The sequence below is a fragment of the Melanotaenia boesemani genome, chromosome 11 (genome assembly GCF_017639745.1).
Source record: "Melanotaenia boesemani isolate fMelBoe1 chromosome 11, fMelBoe1.pri, whole genome shotgun sequence".
NCBI lineage: Eukaryota > Metazoa > Chordata > Actinopteri > Atheriniformes > Melanotaeniidae > Melanotaenia > Melanotaenia boesemani.
The window spans coordinates 2,746,988-2,763,833 of NC_055692.1; the positions used below are offsets into that span (position 1 = coordinate 2,746,988).

At 42.7% G+C, this 16,846-nt stretch overlaps 2 protein-coding genes across 3 annotated transcripts in view; one reads left to right on the plus strand and one right to left on the minus strand.

Annotated features, from left to right (window-relative positions):
* Positions 1–599: 599 nt before the first annotated feature.
* The window catches only part of LOC121648646 (SH2 domain-containing protein 3C-like), a 45,927-nt gene continuing 29,680 nt past the window's right edge, over positions 600–16,846 (minus strand). For both annotated transcript variants that reach the window (XM_041998887.1, XM_041998888.1), the window contains 6 exons: positions 10,432–10,880; positions 8,127–8,242; positions 5,086–5,257; positions 4,341–4,452; positions 4,056–4,262; positions 600–1,535 (listed from right to left, as the gene is read on the minus strand). In XM_041998887.1, coding sequence (XP_041854821.1) covers positions 1,366–1,535; positions 4,056–4,262; positions 4,341–4,452; positions 5,086–5,257; positions 8,127–8,242; positions 10,432–10,880 — 1,226 coding nt within the window. In that variant the 3' untranslated portion in view covers positions 600–1,365. The remainder of the gene's footprint in view (positions 1,536–4,055; positions 4,263–4,340; positions 4,453–5,085; positions 5,258–8,126; positions 8,243–10,431; positions 10,881–16,846) is intronic.
* On the plus strand, positions 13,175–15,787 carry LOC121648661 (UDP-glucuronosyltransferase 2A2-like). The gene is made up of 2 exons (XM_041998914.1): positions 13,175–13,322; positions 14,048–15,787. Exon 2 carries the CDS (start codon positions 14,050–14,052, stop codon positions 15,628–15,630), a length of 1,581 nt encoding a protein of 526 aa, XP_041854848.1. The 5' UTR covers positions 13,175–13,322; positions 14,048–14,049; the 3' UTR covers positions 15,631–15,787.

Sequence of the window (16,846 nt, forward strand, 5' to 3'; positions counted from 1 at the left end):
TGAAGCAAAAACACCATCATCCTCCTGCAGGTCCGACTCTGGGCCTCGATCCAGCCCAGTCCTCAACCCTGTCTGGGAGAGGATGCAGGAGGATGTGCTGGAAGTAGCATCAGAAGATGCTCCACTGTGGTCATAAAGGGATGGACATGGTCAGCAACAATACTCAGGTAGGCTGTGCTGGTTAAACCAGGCCACGTTGGTACTAAGGGGCCCAAAGTGGACCAAGAAAATCTCCCCCCACCATTACACCAGCAGCAGCCTGAAGCGTTGATCCAAGGCAGGATGGATCCATGTTTTCATGATGTTTCCAGCAGATTCTGAGCCGAGCATCTGAATGTGGAGCTGAAATGGAGACTCATCAGACCAGCAACGTTTCTCCATCTTCTATTGTCCAGTGTTGGTGAGTGTGTGTGAATTGTAGCCTCAGTTTCCTGGAGTGGCACCGGTTTGATCTGCTGCTGCAGCCATGCCTGCACATGACTAAACGCTGCCATGTGATTGGCTGATGTGTGTGTTGAACAGGTGGACCTGGTGGACGATGTGTAGATTCAGATTGTAATTTTGGCTAATTGTTATAAAACAAACAAAAAACAAATGTCTTGATATCATAAATAAGTTTTATTACAGAGTGACTGAAATGAACATTAAAACATTTACATTTATAATAAATTGTAATCTTGTACAGGAATAACCAGTAGAGGGCGCTGTTAACCTGTCAGGAAAAACTGGGAAATCAAAAAGACAAAGAATTTAAAATAAGTTAGAACTTCTAATGGTTGTTTGGCGAGCAGGTTGTTTCCTGACTTTATTTCATTTTATTAAAACTTAGTGGAAACCAACCTTCCAGAAGCATCTCTACCACTTGGCTGTTTAATGCTAGAAGTGTTTATCATCTGTTTCAGGTTTAGACCATTAAATGCCCTTATCATATTATTACCTGTTATATTAATTATTTGTTTAAAAAAAACATTTATTTTAACTTTAAATGAGAAAAAGTTTTAAAAATATCATCTTAGTGCGAACGTTAAAGACTTGAAGATGTTTTCTGGGTTAAAAAGCTTCAGCAGGTTTTATTCAGTAAACTTTCCAGTGAAGAAAAACCAACTATTAAATATTAGATGTAAGTTAACAGAAAAACTGTCACGTGGTTCTAAACCGCATCAATATTCCCCTGAAACATGAAAAGATGGGCCCTGTTAGAGATTTGTTTAGTTTGAGGACCAGCCTCCAGACCGACAGACGGTCTTCCGTGACTTCATGGACCCGAACCGGGTCTTTAGGTCATCTCAGAGACCTCAGAGAAGGTTTAAAGGGACAGAAATGTACTGGTCTGTGTGAAACCCGGTTATCAGACCAGTTCTGGGGTCAGCGTGGCGTACTTGGAGGCTCCAGCCGGTTGGACAAGGCGGTCAGCACCTGGTCGAACTTGGAGTGTCTCAGGGCCTGGTTCTCCTCAGCTCCCCTGCTCCCCCACAGCAGCCTCATCTGGAAGTCGGTGAGGAAGAGTTCCCGGAGCTCGGCCCGCTCGTCCAGACCTGAAAACCACATCTCATCGTGAGCACCGACATCCTGGAGGTCCCTGAACCGCGACCAGAACCATCTCAGCTCACGTGTGAGTTTCAGTTTGGAAAAGAAATAAAATTTGGTCCCAGATTAGTTTTCCATCTTTTACTCTGATTAAAAACCTCATTTACCAACAGATCCCAGAAATAAATCTCTTAAATCCTACTTTTGCATTTTCTATGAGGATGGTGAAAAAATATTTTCTCCTCCAGGATTTGTTCGTTAACCCTTGTAGATCGTCGTGGATTTCTTTTTCTCCTTTCAGGGAATTTTTCCTTGATCTTTGGCTGCCATTTTGGTTTTATCAAATATAGGAGGATTTTTGGAAGAAGTTTAAAAATCCAATTAAAACTTTCTATTAAGAGCAACAGGACAAATTTACTACACATTCAGGTCATTAGAGGACAAAAAAGTCCTTTCCCAAATATTCCTTAAAAATATTACTAATTCATTTTTTTCCCCTCAAATCTCCCAATTAACTTTGTTCCTGATCAAAAATACCAAATATATAATAAAATTATTTTAACCCTTTAAATGGCAATTTGTTTATTTAGGTATTAATTTTCATAAGATAGATGACACTGTAAAAAATAAGAAAAAAAAAACTAGCAATGCTTTAAAACCAGTGTTACTATATTTTTTCTTAATTTAAGACCAGAATCAGAGATGTAGTCCCTCCAGCGTGTCCTGCGTCTTCCATAAAAACGGACATCATGTGATCAAACAGATATTTAAAGGGTTAAAATAAATGGAATAATTACGTGTTTGCTTGCACAGAAGTTGAAAATATAAATTTGTCATGTTTTACAGTAGTTTTTGGAGGTGACTTACATTAACTGGAAACCAGTTGATGCAGCAAACATGGCGTTTTTTCTTCATCTCTCAGTGACTTTTTCTGTTTACGATATCGTGTCCAGAGGAAATAACGACTTCATGACCCGAAACTGATGACGAGTCATTTAAACAAACTTTGGAAAAACTGACACCTTGCGGGAAAGTAGTGGACGCTTCCTTTTCCATATTTTTTGGATCATTTCCGGGAAAAAAGCCAGACGATGTGGGTGCTGCTCTACGAGTGGCTGTGGAAGTCTGACTGGAATCAGTCTGGATTAAAGCAGGCTGAAAACTTGGGGCTTAATGAGGAGACTTTTATTGATCCATCCCCACCTCAACCTCAAACATTATCGCTCCATAAATGTCCAAACCCCCTTACAGTGTCTTTTATTCGGATTAGTTTTATCAGAGGATGGAGGACGGTTCCTGTCCTCGGAGTTTTTCTCTGCATCTGCTCATGGTCTTTTGGTGAGACTTTACGGACGTTTTCATGCTTTTACCTGCAAATTAACGACAGCTGGATCGTCCTGATTGGCTTTCACCCATCTGACAGCAAAGACGAGAACCGCTTCGTGGTCTAAGAACGCGTTCATCAATCTAACTGGGAGATTCCTTTTTAGAACGTTCCCGAATGTTCCGGGTTGTGTTTCATCCCAACAGCCTGATCTGCTTCATGTTTGGAGTCTGAATTATTTCAACATCATTTGTAGAAACACACAACAATCTTACTGAAACGTGTTCATTTCAACCTCTTTGTCTGAAACAGCTTCTACTGTAAACAGAAACGTGATCATCGGCTCGTTGTTTATGTTCCCACTCCGCCAGCCAGAGTCCGAGTTTTTAGTAATTATTTCATCTTATTTGCGATCAGTTTAATTAAACTCGCAGCATTTTGGTCAACAATCATTGATTGAAAAATAATTTTTTGAAATAATAATAATAATAATATAATAATATAATAATAATAATTTTCTTGAAATAAGTTTTCATCTAATCCAGTAAAGTTTCAGAAAGTGGACAAATTAAATTAAATTAAATTAAATTATGCATTTAATAAATAAATGTGACTGAATGGATGAATGTGGCATTAAAATAATAACTTAAATAACAAATATAAAATTATGATAAAAAAAATGACCGAACCTTGAAATCGACTTAATATTTATTTTTTATCCATTTAAAGGGCAAAGTTCCAGGTGTCAGTATTTACTGCAGCTGTAAGAATTTGTTCTTGATCTGTTTAAATAAAGTTTAACTGAAATAAAATGTTTATTAGCTTCATTTTGAATGAACCTTGATGTAAAACTGAGGTTTAAATACCAGATCTGATCCAGGTGTTTACAAGTAAACTGATACGGATCAGAACCGGTTCTGGTTCAGGTCCAGTTCTGATCCAGGTCTTTAGAGATAAACTGATACGGATCAGAACCAGCTCGGGTTCAGGTCCGGTTCTGATCTAGGTGTTTACAAGTAAACTGATACGGATCAGAACCAGCTCGGGTTCAGGTCCGGTTCTGATCCAGGTCTTTAGAGGTAAACTGATACGGATCAGAACCGGTTCTGGTTCAGGTCCGGTTCTGATCCAGGTCTTTAGAGGTAAACTGATACGGATCAGAACCGGTTCTGGTTCAGGTCCGGTTCTGGTTCAGGTCCGTTACCTTGTAATTTGCTCTCAGCGTTGGAGCGGTAGATTCCCCCCAGCTGAGCGATGGTCCTCGCTGCCCCCAGGTGGAACATGACCACATCCACCCCGACCTCCGCCGTGTCCCAAAGCTCCGCCCCCTCACTCATCGCCGCGCTCTTCTCCAGCAGCATCAGGAGGGGGAGGACATGGGGGAAGGTGGTGCTGGACAGTGGACAGCTCTCTGAAGGAAACAACACCAGACTGGATGTTATTTTCGGACAAAAATATTGGCAGGAGTCTCTGTGTGCACTGGTTTTACCTCTTCCATCATTCAGGCTCTTCACAAACGGTCGAAGAGTTTTCTCGTAAAGGATGGCGCCCTCTGTGTGTCGCTGACGCAACGTCGTCCACATCTGCTCCAGACGAGAAATCTGAGACAGAAAAGGGACATAAAAAGAAAATAAATCACAATAAGACCAACAGCTTAATTCAGGTAAAATGTGAAGGTCAGAATTTAAGTGGAAAGAGAAATGGAAAAAGTCTGAGGAAGAAAACAATATGGCGACCATGTTGACTCAAAAAGCAAATTCACATGGTTAAATTTGACTCTCTTTTTCCCTCTCTCTACATATATATATATATATATATATATATATATATATATATATATATATATATATATATATATATCTATGAGAGAGAGAGAGAGAAAGAAATGTACAAATAAAAATAATCCCAAAAGAAAATTAGGAAATTAATAAATAAAAATGGCAGCCTACTGGGATGATAAAATGAGTGATGTTTGTATCTTTACAGCACCAACCTCCGTTAATGTGGTCATGGTTCATCCAGTCAGTGCTGGTTAGCCTTTATACACACTGGCTAACGGGTTATACTGCAGGTTTTATATCCTTCATATACTTGAGTCATTCAGCTGTAATCTGGTTATGTCTCAGTCAGAGGACCTTTTCTGAATGTCACCCTACTCTGCACCGTTTCCATCAATAAAGATAACCAAAGAGCGACGTCAGCTGAAATCCACTCTGCATGTTTTACATGTTTACCTGTGGCAGCTCCAAAGCTCTCATGACGGCAGCGAAGCCAAACATGTTTCCCATAGTGCTTTTAAGCTCAGCGGCAATTTGGATGATTTTATGCAGCAGAGCTGCTCGCTCTTCATTTGTCCCCGTGCAGCCCAACACATCCACAGCCAGCATGGTCGCCATGGTCTGAAACCTGGGGAAAGGGAGGGAAACTCGTCACATGAAATCCCCAACAAGAGGGAATGTACAAAAATGTTCATCTCTACGCAGATGACACTCAGCTCTACTTAATCATGAAGCCAGATGAAACCAATCAGTTGTCAGATAACAAAGATGTCTTCCACATAAAGACCTGGATTCATTTTCTCCTTCTAAAGTAGACAGACTGAGGCTGTTGTCTTTGAAACCAAAAACCTCAGGAAGACTCTGCCTATCTATGGAATAACTCTGGATGTTATTAACTTGGCTTCCAGTACTACAGAGAGGAACCTTGGTAGTTATTCTGGACCAGGATCTGTCCTTTGACTCATATAAAGCAGGTTTCTTTTGGACTGCAGGTTTACTGGTGGTTCCTAGAGGTTCTAAAAGTAGAATGGGAGGCAGAACCTTCAGTTATCAGAACTTCTCCGTGGAACCAGCTCCCAGTTTGTCTCCAGAAAGCAGAACTTTCAGTTATCAGAACCTCTCTGTGGAACCAGCTCCCTTGTTGGAATCAGGAAGCAGACACATATTTGTGTCTCTACCTTCAGATCATCTTCAAACTTTCCCATAGGCCAAGGCTGCTGGGGGACATCCCATGATGCACTTGGCTCCTCTCTGCTGGAGGACAACCCATGATGCACTGGGCTCCTCTCTGCTCTCTTTACTCTCCATGTAGAAATATCTGACGTTGTTATTTGTTTCTCTTCTTCTTTCTCAGGAGGTAGGTTAGTTATGCTGCTTATTGACCTCTCTTTCCTGTCCTCTCCACCCGCAACAGTTCTAGGAGGATGGCCCTCCTTCCTGGTCCTGTTTTTGATGGAGGTTTTCCTTCCCCGTTCTGGTCCTGATGGAGGTTTTCCTCTCCATCGTCTCCATGTGCAGCTCAGGTTGGGCACCCCCTGTCAGAAACCGTTTCAACTCCCATCCCCGGCATAGCATCAACCATGTCCCAGGTGAGGTGGGGGACATTTAGTCAGAGTGGGCTGTGTTCCGTGCCTCTATTGTTTAGGCAGCCAATCGAAGCTGTGGCCATAAGGTCGTCAGTGCTGTCGTGGGGGAAATCGCCAAAACTTGATAGAGGACATCATCAGTGAGGGATACTGTCAAGCTGAAGAAGGAGTCCTATCGGGCCTTTTTGGCCTGTGGGACTCCAGTGGCAGCTGATGGGTATCGGCAGGCTAAGCAGAACGGAGCTCCAGCAGTTGCTAAGGCAAAAACTCTGACATGGGAGGACTTTGGGGAGAACATGGAGAATGACTTCCGGACGGCTTCGGGAAGATTCTGGTCCACGATCTAGCGGCTCAGGAGGGGAAAGCAGTGCTCCATCAACACTGTTTACAGTGGGGATGGGGGACTGCTGACCTCGACTCAAAACCCTGTGGGTCGATGGAGGGAATACTTTGAAGACCTTCTAAATCCCACCAGCATGTCTTCCAACAAGGAAGCAGAGTCTGGGGACCTTGGCATGGTCTCTCCTATCTCTGGGACTGAGGTCGCTGAGGTGGTTAAAAAGCTCCTTGGTGGCAGGGCCCTGGAGGTGGATGAGGTCCTTAAGGCTCTGGATGCTGTAGGGCTGTCTTGGCTGACACACCTCTGCAGCATCGCGTGGACACCGGGGACAGTTCCCCTGGACTGGCAGACTGGGGTGGTGGTCCCCCTCTTCAAATAGGGGGACCGGAGGGTGTGCTCCAACTACAGGGGCATCACACTCCTCAGACTCCCTGGTAAGGTCTGTTCAGGGGTGCTTAAGAGGAGGGTCCGTCGGATAGTCGAACCTCGGATTGAGAAGGAGCAGTGTGGTTTTCATCCTGGTAGTGGAACAGTGGACCAGCTCTACACCCCCTTTGGGGTCTTGGAGGGGGCATGGGAGTTTGCCCAGCCAATCTACATGTGCTTTGTGGACTTGGAGTAGACCTTCGACCGTGTCCCCTGGGGACACCTGTGGGGGATGCTCCGGGAATATGGAGTGCCGGTCCCCCTTGTATGAGCTGTCTGGTCCCTGTACGACTAGTGCCAGAGCTTGGCCCACATCAAATTTGTTTCCAGTGAGGGCTGGACTCCGCCAAGGCTGCCCTTTGTCACCGACTCTGTTTGTAACTTTTATTGACAGAATTTTCTAGGCGCAGCTGAGGCTTTGAGGGGATCTGGTTTGATAGCCTTAGGATGCTTGTTGTGGAGATCTCTGCTGTGATCTTCAGCTCTCGCTGGAGTGATTCACAGCCAAGCAAGAAGCGGCTGGGATGAGAATCAGCACCTCCAAATCTGAGAATCAGCACCTCCAAATCCGAGACCATGGTCCTCAACCAAAAGAACAAGATCGTGAATACAAGCAGCCGAAATGAGTTTTCTCTGCAGGGTGGCCAGGTTCTCCCTTAGAGATAGGGTGAGAAGCTCGGTGATCCGGGAGGGGCTCAGAGTTGCTGCTCCTCCACATCGAGAGGAGCCAGATAAGGTGGCTCGGGCATCTGGTCAGGATGCCTCCTGGACACCTCCCTGGTGAGGTGTTCCGGGCACGTCCCACTGGAAAGAGGCCCCGGGGAAAACCCAGGACACGCTGGACAGACTACATCTCTCAGCTGGCCTCGGGATCACCCCAGACGAGCTGGTAAATGTGGCCGGGGAGAGGGAATTCTGAGTTTCCCTGCTTAGACAGCTGCCCCCGCAACCCAACTCCGGATAAGCGGCAGAAAATGGATGAACGGATAAATTATTTGTTTTAATTGAATTATAACTGGATGACAATGAACTGAATTATGTTTGTAAAAGTATCTCGAGGTGACTTTGTTTAGATTGGTGCAACAAATAAAGCTAAATTAAAGTGAACATAAAAGCAGCCCATTAAACGTCCAGACAGGACTCACCTCTCCAGCAGGTCCAGTCTTAGCTGTTGGCCATGTGGCAAAGTGAGCAGCTCCATCCCCGAACTAACTCCCATCATCCTTTGCACCTCTGGAGAAACCTCAAGGATTCTCGCCACCTAGGGAGCACAGATCTTTTGGATCAACTGAAAAACTTAAATAACTTTCTGTTTGCTAAAAAATGTATTTAAATAACTTCAGTAACTTGTGCTGTTAGTAAAACTACATTAAAAGAAATTTCCTTTATTCTCCCTCTGAGTTAAATATTCATTGAAAGATCAAGGCAGACTAGGTGAGTTATTGGAGGAATTGGAGGACAAGAGAAAATGGCAGCACTTCCTGTACCAAATTAAGCATAATACAATTCAAGATCCTGCATTGCTTCCGCTACTCCAAAGCAAAACTGGTTAAAATCTATCCAAATACATATTTGAGCTACGACAGGTGGTGGACCACTCCTTCTGATCTAACGTTATGTCCTCTTTGGGCATTTTTGCCCATTTCGCGCAACTTTTTTTCAGCTGTGTCGCAGCTGCTGGCATGAATTTCTGTGGTAACTCTTTAGTTAATTTTTTTAATCCAGTGTCTTAATCTCTCACATATATTTAGCCTTTTCATAGCTCCACAGATCCATAATATTACTGACGATAACAAGGAATTTGTGCGTCTGCTTATGATGGGAAACCAGATGAATCTGGTAAAATGCAGTAAAAATGTCAAATATGATTTTTCTTTCTAAATAAATGCTGACAATAAATAATGTTTTAAAACTGGAATGAGAGTGAGACTGAAAAATGTAGTTTTTAATAGAAGTCAATGGGACAGTTTTGGCTATAAAGGTTCCCAGAGGGAGTATTACACTTAACAAATACAAATGACATTAAATCATTATTGTTGCTAATCTTTGACATTGAATCACCGCCAATGACCCGTCTACATACTATTTATTATATGGAAAATAATACAATTTTTCTGTTATAATTCAAATAATCAAACAGGCATTTTAAAGGCTTAATCCTAAAAAAAAATGATTGAAGGTTTTGGAGTTCTGAGCAGGTCTGAAGTTGTTTCGAAGGGATTTATGAAAAAAAGCAGAAAAAATGTTTGATTTTATAGCAGTTTTTTTGTGTGTGGACATTTTAATCACAAAGGTCGCCGGAGGAAGTCAGTCTGATTAAACCAGTATGTACTGGTCATATCCAACCCTGACAACCTACTGGTCTATGATTTTTAAAACATTAATTACATAATATTGATTTCTAACCCAACTCGGCAATCGCCAGATAAAAGGAGTTCTACAATTCAGAAAAGTTATAAAAACATATTTGCTTTTACAACACTGCTAGCATGTATACAGTCAGAAAATACCATTATTGTACCTCTGGGGTTCAACTTGAACCCTAATTTAACATTGCTGGTGTTTAAAAGGTGCAAACTGTGTTGTTGAGGGTAAAACAGAAGAACCTTCGAGGGTTCAATCCCTGCAACAATCCTTTTTTCCCCTTAAGATACAGTTAGGTTCTTTATTTTTTAAGAGTGTAGAAGGATATTTTTACACTGGAAATAAAAAATCCACCTAAAAGGCCGGATATGCTGGACACAGAAGACGGACACGCAGACGGATGGACGGGTTTGTCCGTCTTCAGCGTCGGTTACGTTATTTGATCCGTTTTCAGGGAGATTGGCTGATCGTTGCTTGATGCAGAAAATGGAGCAATACCAGCGGAAATCGTGGAGGCGGTGCTGAGCAGAAAGAAACAAACCAGAGAAGAAGAAGAGGATCAGGAACGAAAGAAAAAGAATGGAGACGAGGACACCCACTGCAGAAACTCTGACAGCTTTTGAAGAAAGACCATATGCGAGTGTTTAGGTTGGCTGGAAACAACAAACGCTGTAATCGTACCAGAAACGTTGTTTGGAACTCAAACTGTGTATTCATTTTTTAACGCGCTCATTTTTGTTAAATTAATTCATTAACGCGTTAAAGTCCCACCTTTAATTATATTCTTATTTACTTTTACCAATTTAAACAATTCTTTACATTTTTTCCAAAATTCCCCCAAATATCCATTTAAAGCAGAGGTTGTAATACAAACCAAAAAAAGACACCAAAGGGGAAGGGTGGTTAATTTCTCTGTTTCTGGTATTCAGACCGTCTGAACTATTTTTACTGGCTGGTTTCTGTCTGTAGATAATGGAGCAGTTTACTTAAAGCTGTAAAAATGGCTGACTGTTAGAATAAATCAATGAAATGAAAATAAATAAATAAATCCCTGGTAGTTTCGAACCAGGGCCGGTGTGAAATTACCGTGCAGTCAGCCTTGGTGATGTGTTTGGCCGCCGTCCTGGGATCAACGTCAGCCAGCAGCTCCTTCACCCTCCTCAGGATGCAGACCTCCAGAGGCTTATTCTCCTTGGGCATCAGTGGAGACTGGTACCTACTGGGTTTGAAACAAGACACCGTCTCCACCAGTGGAGAGAAGTACACATTCCCATCCTCCACTGGGAGTGGGTTGACGCCTGACAAGCCTTCCTCCACCCGCAGCCTCTCCACGTAGCTCTGAGGGCCGGGATGCAGCTCTGTGTAGCAGCTTCCATCCGGATCAGAGGAGATGGAGTTCTGTTGGGGGCAAGGCCGTGGTAGATCGCGGGGCTGTGAGGAAAGAGGGTTGCTGGGAGAGGGCTGGAGCCGGGTGGTTTCCAAGGACCGGGACAGGGTGGCGGATGGTGTCACACTAAGGTTACAACGCTGTGGGTCTGGAGATGGAGAAGGATGGAGAAGGAAATTCTCAGTGTGACTCTTGATATGACTTTTATTCCATATACCTGAAAGATGCAGTCAGATCTTATAAAAGCAAACCGGGGGGAAACGGTGGATTCTTCGGGGTTTTTCCTCGTTCATGGATTAACAGATTACTGAGGGTTTGTGGCGGCAGTCTGGAGTGTGTGGAACTCATTTTAAACTCTCTACAGGTCAACAGTGCCTCTTTAGCTTATTCATACATCACACACCTTTCTAAGTCCATAATTAGCTCCAGTACATATATACAGGCCTAATCTGAGCCACTTTGGGTATTTATGGCTCAGTTTTGGCCCACTTTAGGGCCAGACAGCCTTTGGTATCTGGGAAAGTCAAGTCAAATGTCCTCTCTTCCCAAACGTCCACACAGGACGGGGATAATGCAGGACTCTTTTCTTATTCAGTGTGTTCACACTTATTTTTCTCTCTTCCTGTTTTCTCATCTGGTATAACAGCTGTAACTATAACGGTAATTCTGGGGATGGAAATGGACTTGCAAGGTCAAACTCATGTCATGGTCTCTGGGGTTTGGTTTCGTTGTTGGGTTTGTACTGGTTTTCAGTTCAGGATGAGTCTTTGTCTTGTTTCTGATTTTAGTCCGTAGAGGTTCCCTTTTGCGTATTCAGTTCATTTTACTTCCTGTTCTTTAGCTGCTGACTGTCACACCTGCTCCCCATCTGCCATTTTCTCTCTCTGTATAAATAATCCTCGTTTCTTTTGCTCAAGATCCTCATTGTTTCCGTCCCTGTTGTCCTCAAGTCTATGCAGCCCACTTTGAAGGCTCTTGCTTGTCACCTGGTAGGAGTTTATATGGTTTAGTTGTGATTCTTTAACAAGCCAGTAGGAGTTTTTAATAATAAATTTATTGGGTCATATAAGCCCAGTCGGTCTCCATCAGAAAGATTGCTAGGACAATGAATGATGGACGAAGCTAAAATATTTGCTCAACTCTTGTTGTTGCTTAGCAACCACAACTTTGATGAGTAAAGTCAGAAAGCAGCTACGGCTTTTATCACCCAGTGAGCTTCAGGTTTTCCCCAACACCTGATCAGCTGGCAGAGAAGGACCCTCACCAAACCGTTAACCAGGTTACCACTGAAGACTCGGACATGATCTGGCTCGATAAAGGTTTAGAAGACACTTTTCTCAGCATCTTCTCAGAAAATCCTTCACCACCCTCTTTTTTAACGAGAAAGCCCAGAACATCTATTAGTTTCATGATTTGAACAACTGGATCCAACATGAGTTTTCTGATCCTCGAGAACTTGTTCACGACGCACATGCTGGTCTACAGCGAGCTGGTTGACCACTTCCTGCTAATGAGGACGATGTGACGTCACCCAAACACAAGCAAGAGCAGAGATTTTTTTTTTTTAAAATCAACCATCTAACGTTGAGTTTTATAGTCGTGCTGACATCATTTTCAGAGACCTCCGTCTTCATGGTTTTTATTAAACTGTCTAACAGATTTGAGCTCTTTTCTAACAGCTGTAACAAGCGAGCATGAGCTCCTCCATGATGATGATCATTAACTTTTATAGCTGTTTTACTGCTACATCCTTCCCTCAGTTCTCCTTCTGGTCCTGTTCAGGGTTTAACTTCCACCTGAATCTGAGACAGAAAGCCACAGACTCCACGTTTTCCACCATTTAGCCTCCGTTTGTAGTTTTACATGAAAAGTTATTCTCCACATCACCTGGTGTCTTTGTCTGTTTAGTGTATTTTAGACACAGTTTACACTAAACACTGCAGGACTCTGACCTTCATCCTTTTATTCTCCATTAATTTTATCTTTAAGATTTTACTGGAATTAAAAACCCACCTGTTCTCAGTTTTTATTTAAAAGTCCAAAAGTTTCTTTAAAACTTGAAATTTTAAACTTGATCACATTTTAATACTAATGTTCTTTATTTTTCTTTTTAATTTTAAATTATGCTTCTTATCTTCTGATGTTTAATGTCTGTGTAAAGCACTTTAAATCACCATGTTGCTGAATTGTGCTATAAAAATAAACTTACCTTGAAATTCACAGGATTGTGAGTCTCTGTTGTTTCTGTTGGACATCCTAAATGATTTTAAGTCCTGTTATTAAAGACTTAAAGAGTTTAAAGTTAGAAGTGACCCTGGTTTCCTTTGTTTTTGCCTTTGTTCTACTTTAACCAGTAACCAGAGATCAATCAGCTTATCTAAAGTCCACCATGTGAGTAAATCTCTTCTGTGTGTACGATCTGCTGCTGTGAACTTTAACCGCTACCTTGGTGGCGACGCCCATCGCGCTGCTCTAGACATCAGAGCTGGGAAGCAGTCGGTCATTCCAACGACTGCTGACGGGGAGGCTGGATGCACAGACAGCCGCTTCAAGCTGCAACGTGAGAGATCTGCTGGCTGGGACGTCCTCGGTGAGCCATTACGTAAAACTGCTGCTCATTTTTACAAGATTCAGTAGTTACATGGATGTTTTAGACTACAATCAAAGGAAAAATGAAGGTTTTATTGTTTCTGTGCAGTCGTTTATGTTTGTGATGGTTCAACGCATGAATGGAGGGTTAACTCCTGAGTAGTAAAAGTGGTCAAACACATCCAGATGTTTCCTTCTGACAAGAAGGATCCTGAACGTACTGAGCAACTTCACAGTAAACTGAACTCAGTAACAGCTTCAGATTAAAAACAAGAACAATGAAATGTTTGCAGTGGAGCTTAGCAGCTCAAAGAGAAGTAAGGATGCCACATGATTCCTTTTTATAAATTACAGGTATTTCATATAAATTCCATCTGTGGAAGAAAATCTACAGTTTTTATTGCAGCTCAGAAAAGACCTGCAGGTGTTTATAACTTTTAGTTTTAAACATGCTGTTTTTTTTTTTAAATAAAATTATTTTGTAAAGAATATGCAGCTTAATAAACATACTGAACAACAGTTTTAATAAACATAAAATGTAGTAAATATGAAAGATCATAGCAAAGCTAATTTCCATCTTCAGTCCCTTGGCAGGCAAACACAAAACAACAATAATACACGAATATATATTTACGTGTGTATGTATATATATATATATATATATATATATATATATATATATATATATATATATATATATATATGTGTTATTATAATCTCTTTCAGAAATGTGCCGACCAGCCCTGGTGACACTTGCAGCGTTGCTCTGCTTATCAACCTGCGTAAATGGAGGGAAAGTTTTGGTGTTCCCTTTGGATGGAAGCCACTGGATCAACATGAAGGTCATCATTGACGAGCTCCATGCTAGAGGCCATGAGGTCACAGTACTACGACCGTCAGACTCCTGGTACATCAAGCCAGACTCCCCCCACTACACGGCTATCACAGTGAATTCCTCTGCTGGTTTTGATAAAGATAATTTTGGGTCATTTGTAATGAGAATGCTGACCATGCGGCGCCAGGGTTCTTCATTTTGGACTCGCATGAGTCTGGAGTACGATCTAATACAAAGCTTCTATCAGATGAATCAGCTGGTGCTTCAGATGGTTGAACAGATTTTTGAAAACTCCAAACTGATGCAGAGCCTCCGTGATGCCAAATATGATTTGGTTCTTACAGACCCTGCAACTGGTGGGGGTGTGCTTCTGGCTCATCGTCTGGGTCTTCCTCTTGTCTTCAATGTCAGATGGACTATTCAGGGTGAAGGGCATCAAGCAATCGCACCCTCCCCGTTGTCTTATATCCCAATACCAGGCTCAGAGCTCACTGATAAAATGACATTTACTCAGAGGATCCAGAACTTCCAGTACTACATTTTCACTTGTATGCAAATCTGGTACGTCACAGAACCAACATACAAACCGTTTGTCCATCGTCACTTTGGCAGTCATGTACATTACATGGAGCTGTTTCAGGCCGCTGACATCTGGCTGATGAGGAATGATTTCACCTTTGAGTTTCCACGACCCACAATGCCAAACGTTGTCTACATGTCAGGGTTCCAGTGCAAACCCTCCAAGCCTCTGCCTAAAAAACTTGAGGATTTCGTTCAGAGCTCTGGGGAGCACGGCGTCATTGTGATGACTTTGGGAACTTTGGTGGAAAAACTCCCAGAGGACATCGCTGAGGACATTGCAGCTGCCTTTGCCCAACTTCCTCAGAAGGTGATCTGGAGACACAAAGGCAAGAGACCATCCACCCTTGGCAACAACACCTTAATCTTGGACTGGCTGCCCCAAAACGACCTCCTGGGCCATCCCAAGACCAAGGTGTTTGTGGCCCACGGAGGTACCAATGGCATGCAGGAGGCCATCTACCACGGTGTCCCCCTGGTGGGTCTGCCCCTCATGTTCGACCAACATGACAACTTCTTCAGGATGGAAGCGAGACGAGTGGCCAAAGTCCTGGACATTGCAACCATCAATAAGGACATCTTCCTGGGAGCGCTGAAGGAGGTTCTCTATGAACCGTCCTACAGGGAGAAGATGCAGGAGCTGTCCCGTCTTCATAGAGATCAGCCCATGAAACCACTGGACCGCGCCATGTTCTGGATCGAGTTTGTCATGAGGCACAAAGGAGCAGCGCATCTGAGGACAGAATCTTACAAGATGTCCATGATCCAGTACTACTCTATCGATGTGGTGGCCTTTCTGCTGGCGGTGACGTTGACAGTGTTTGCTGTCTTTATTTATGCAGTTAAGCTCCTCTGGCAGAAGGTATTTTATAGAAATAAAGTCAAGAAGGAATAATGAGAGATGCTGAATGCACTCAAAAATAGTTTCTGTGGCCCTCAATCAAATTATTAATGAGTTTTGTTTTATTTAGGAAGACATACCAAAACAGCCAATATGCAAGAAAGAAGTGAGACGTCTGGGTATTTTAACATTTCTGATCTAAATTCCACATCCCCAGAACCAGCTAATGTATTCAAGGACTGGAAAGCCGAGGTCCCCGCCTTTGGCCGTTACTCGGCTCACACTGCTCCCAGCATGCACCTTGCCATTTGGCTTGAGCCCAGCTGGGCAGTATGGGTGCAGGTACAGCCACACGAGCTTGGGCATCTGGCTAGGATGCCTCTAACACTTTGCCTCAAATCATTTTAAGGATGCATTCACTGCAGGACAACCTGCTAGACTTGGTCTGGGGGGTCTGTATTCTTCCGAGTTTGCATTCATGCTGCACTACTCAAACAAACCTGACCTTTTAAATAACGTGTTCAACTCTCTGCCAGAGGCGGTGCTGCACCAAGAATCACTGAAGAAGAAGAGAAGACACACAGTGAAGAAGAACACTGGTTCATCTAGCGGTTAATGCAGGACAACTTTGGTTTCTAGTACAGCTAAAGACGGAGCTGCGTCGGATCCGAGCGGTCCCGGGTTGATCAGAATTCTATCAGAACTTTTACATGTCTGACCACGAGACATTTATCCGTCCAGAGCCGCCTGTCTTCCCACACGAGCCAATGTTTGGTTGGGTTTACCCACGATGCCGTTTGCTGAACCCACAATGCACTTTGTTTTGTAGATCTCTTTGGTCTGTTTGAAATGGACTGAGACCTGTGTTTGTAGATGAACAAGTCCTCATTCACAATTCCCCAAATGAAGGATTTTCCCACTGAACAGACGGAGATTCGAATCAGGAAGCCTGCTGTGGATGTGCCCAAAGTCTGTCAAATGAAAAGTCAATGAAATAAATGGTAGCCAGTTAAATTATTCCTCTATTCCTCTGTTCCTTGAAACAAATTTTAATATTAAAAATTCTAAAATTCTAACCAGTTTTTGGTGTCTTCTTATATACAATTTCCACCTGAATTAACATGAGTTTTGGGTGAAAGTGAGGAGACATAATAATGGGGAACAATGCTGTTGTGTTTCAGGATTATTTGTCTTTTTTTTCCACATACAAGGTTTTGTTTTGTATTAGCAGAAAATAAAAGAATGTTTTCTTATCATTTTGTGTATATAT

Excerpts from the sequence above, each read along its gene's own strand:
- LOC121648661 (XM_041998914.1), top strand. The coding sequence starts at position 14,050 with ATGTGCCGACCAGCCCTGGTGACACTTGCAGCGTTGCTCTGCTTATCA.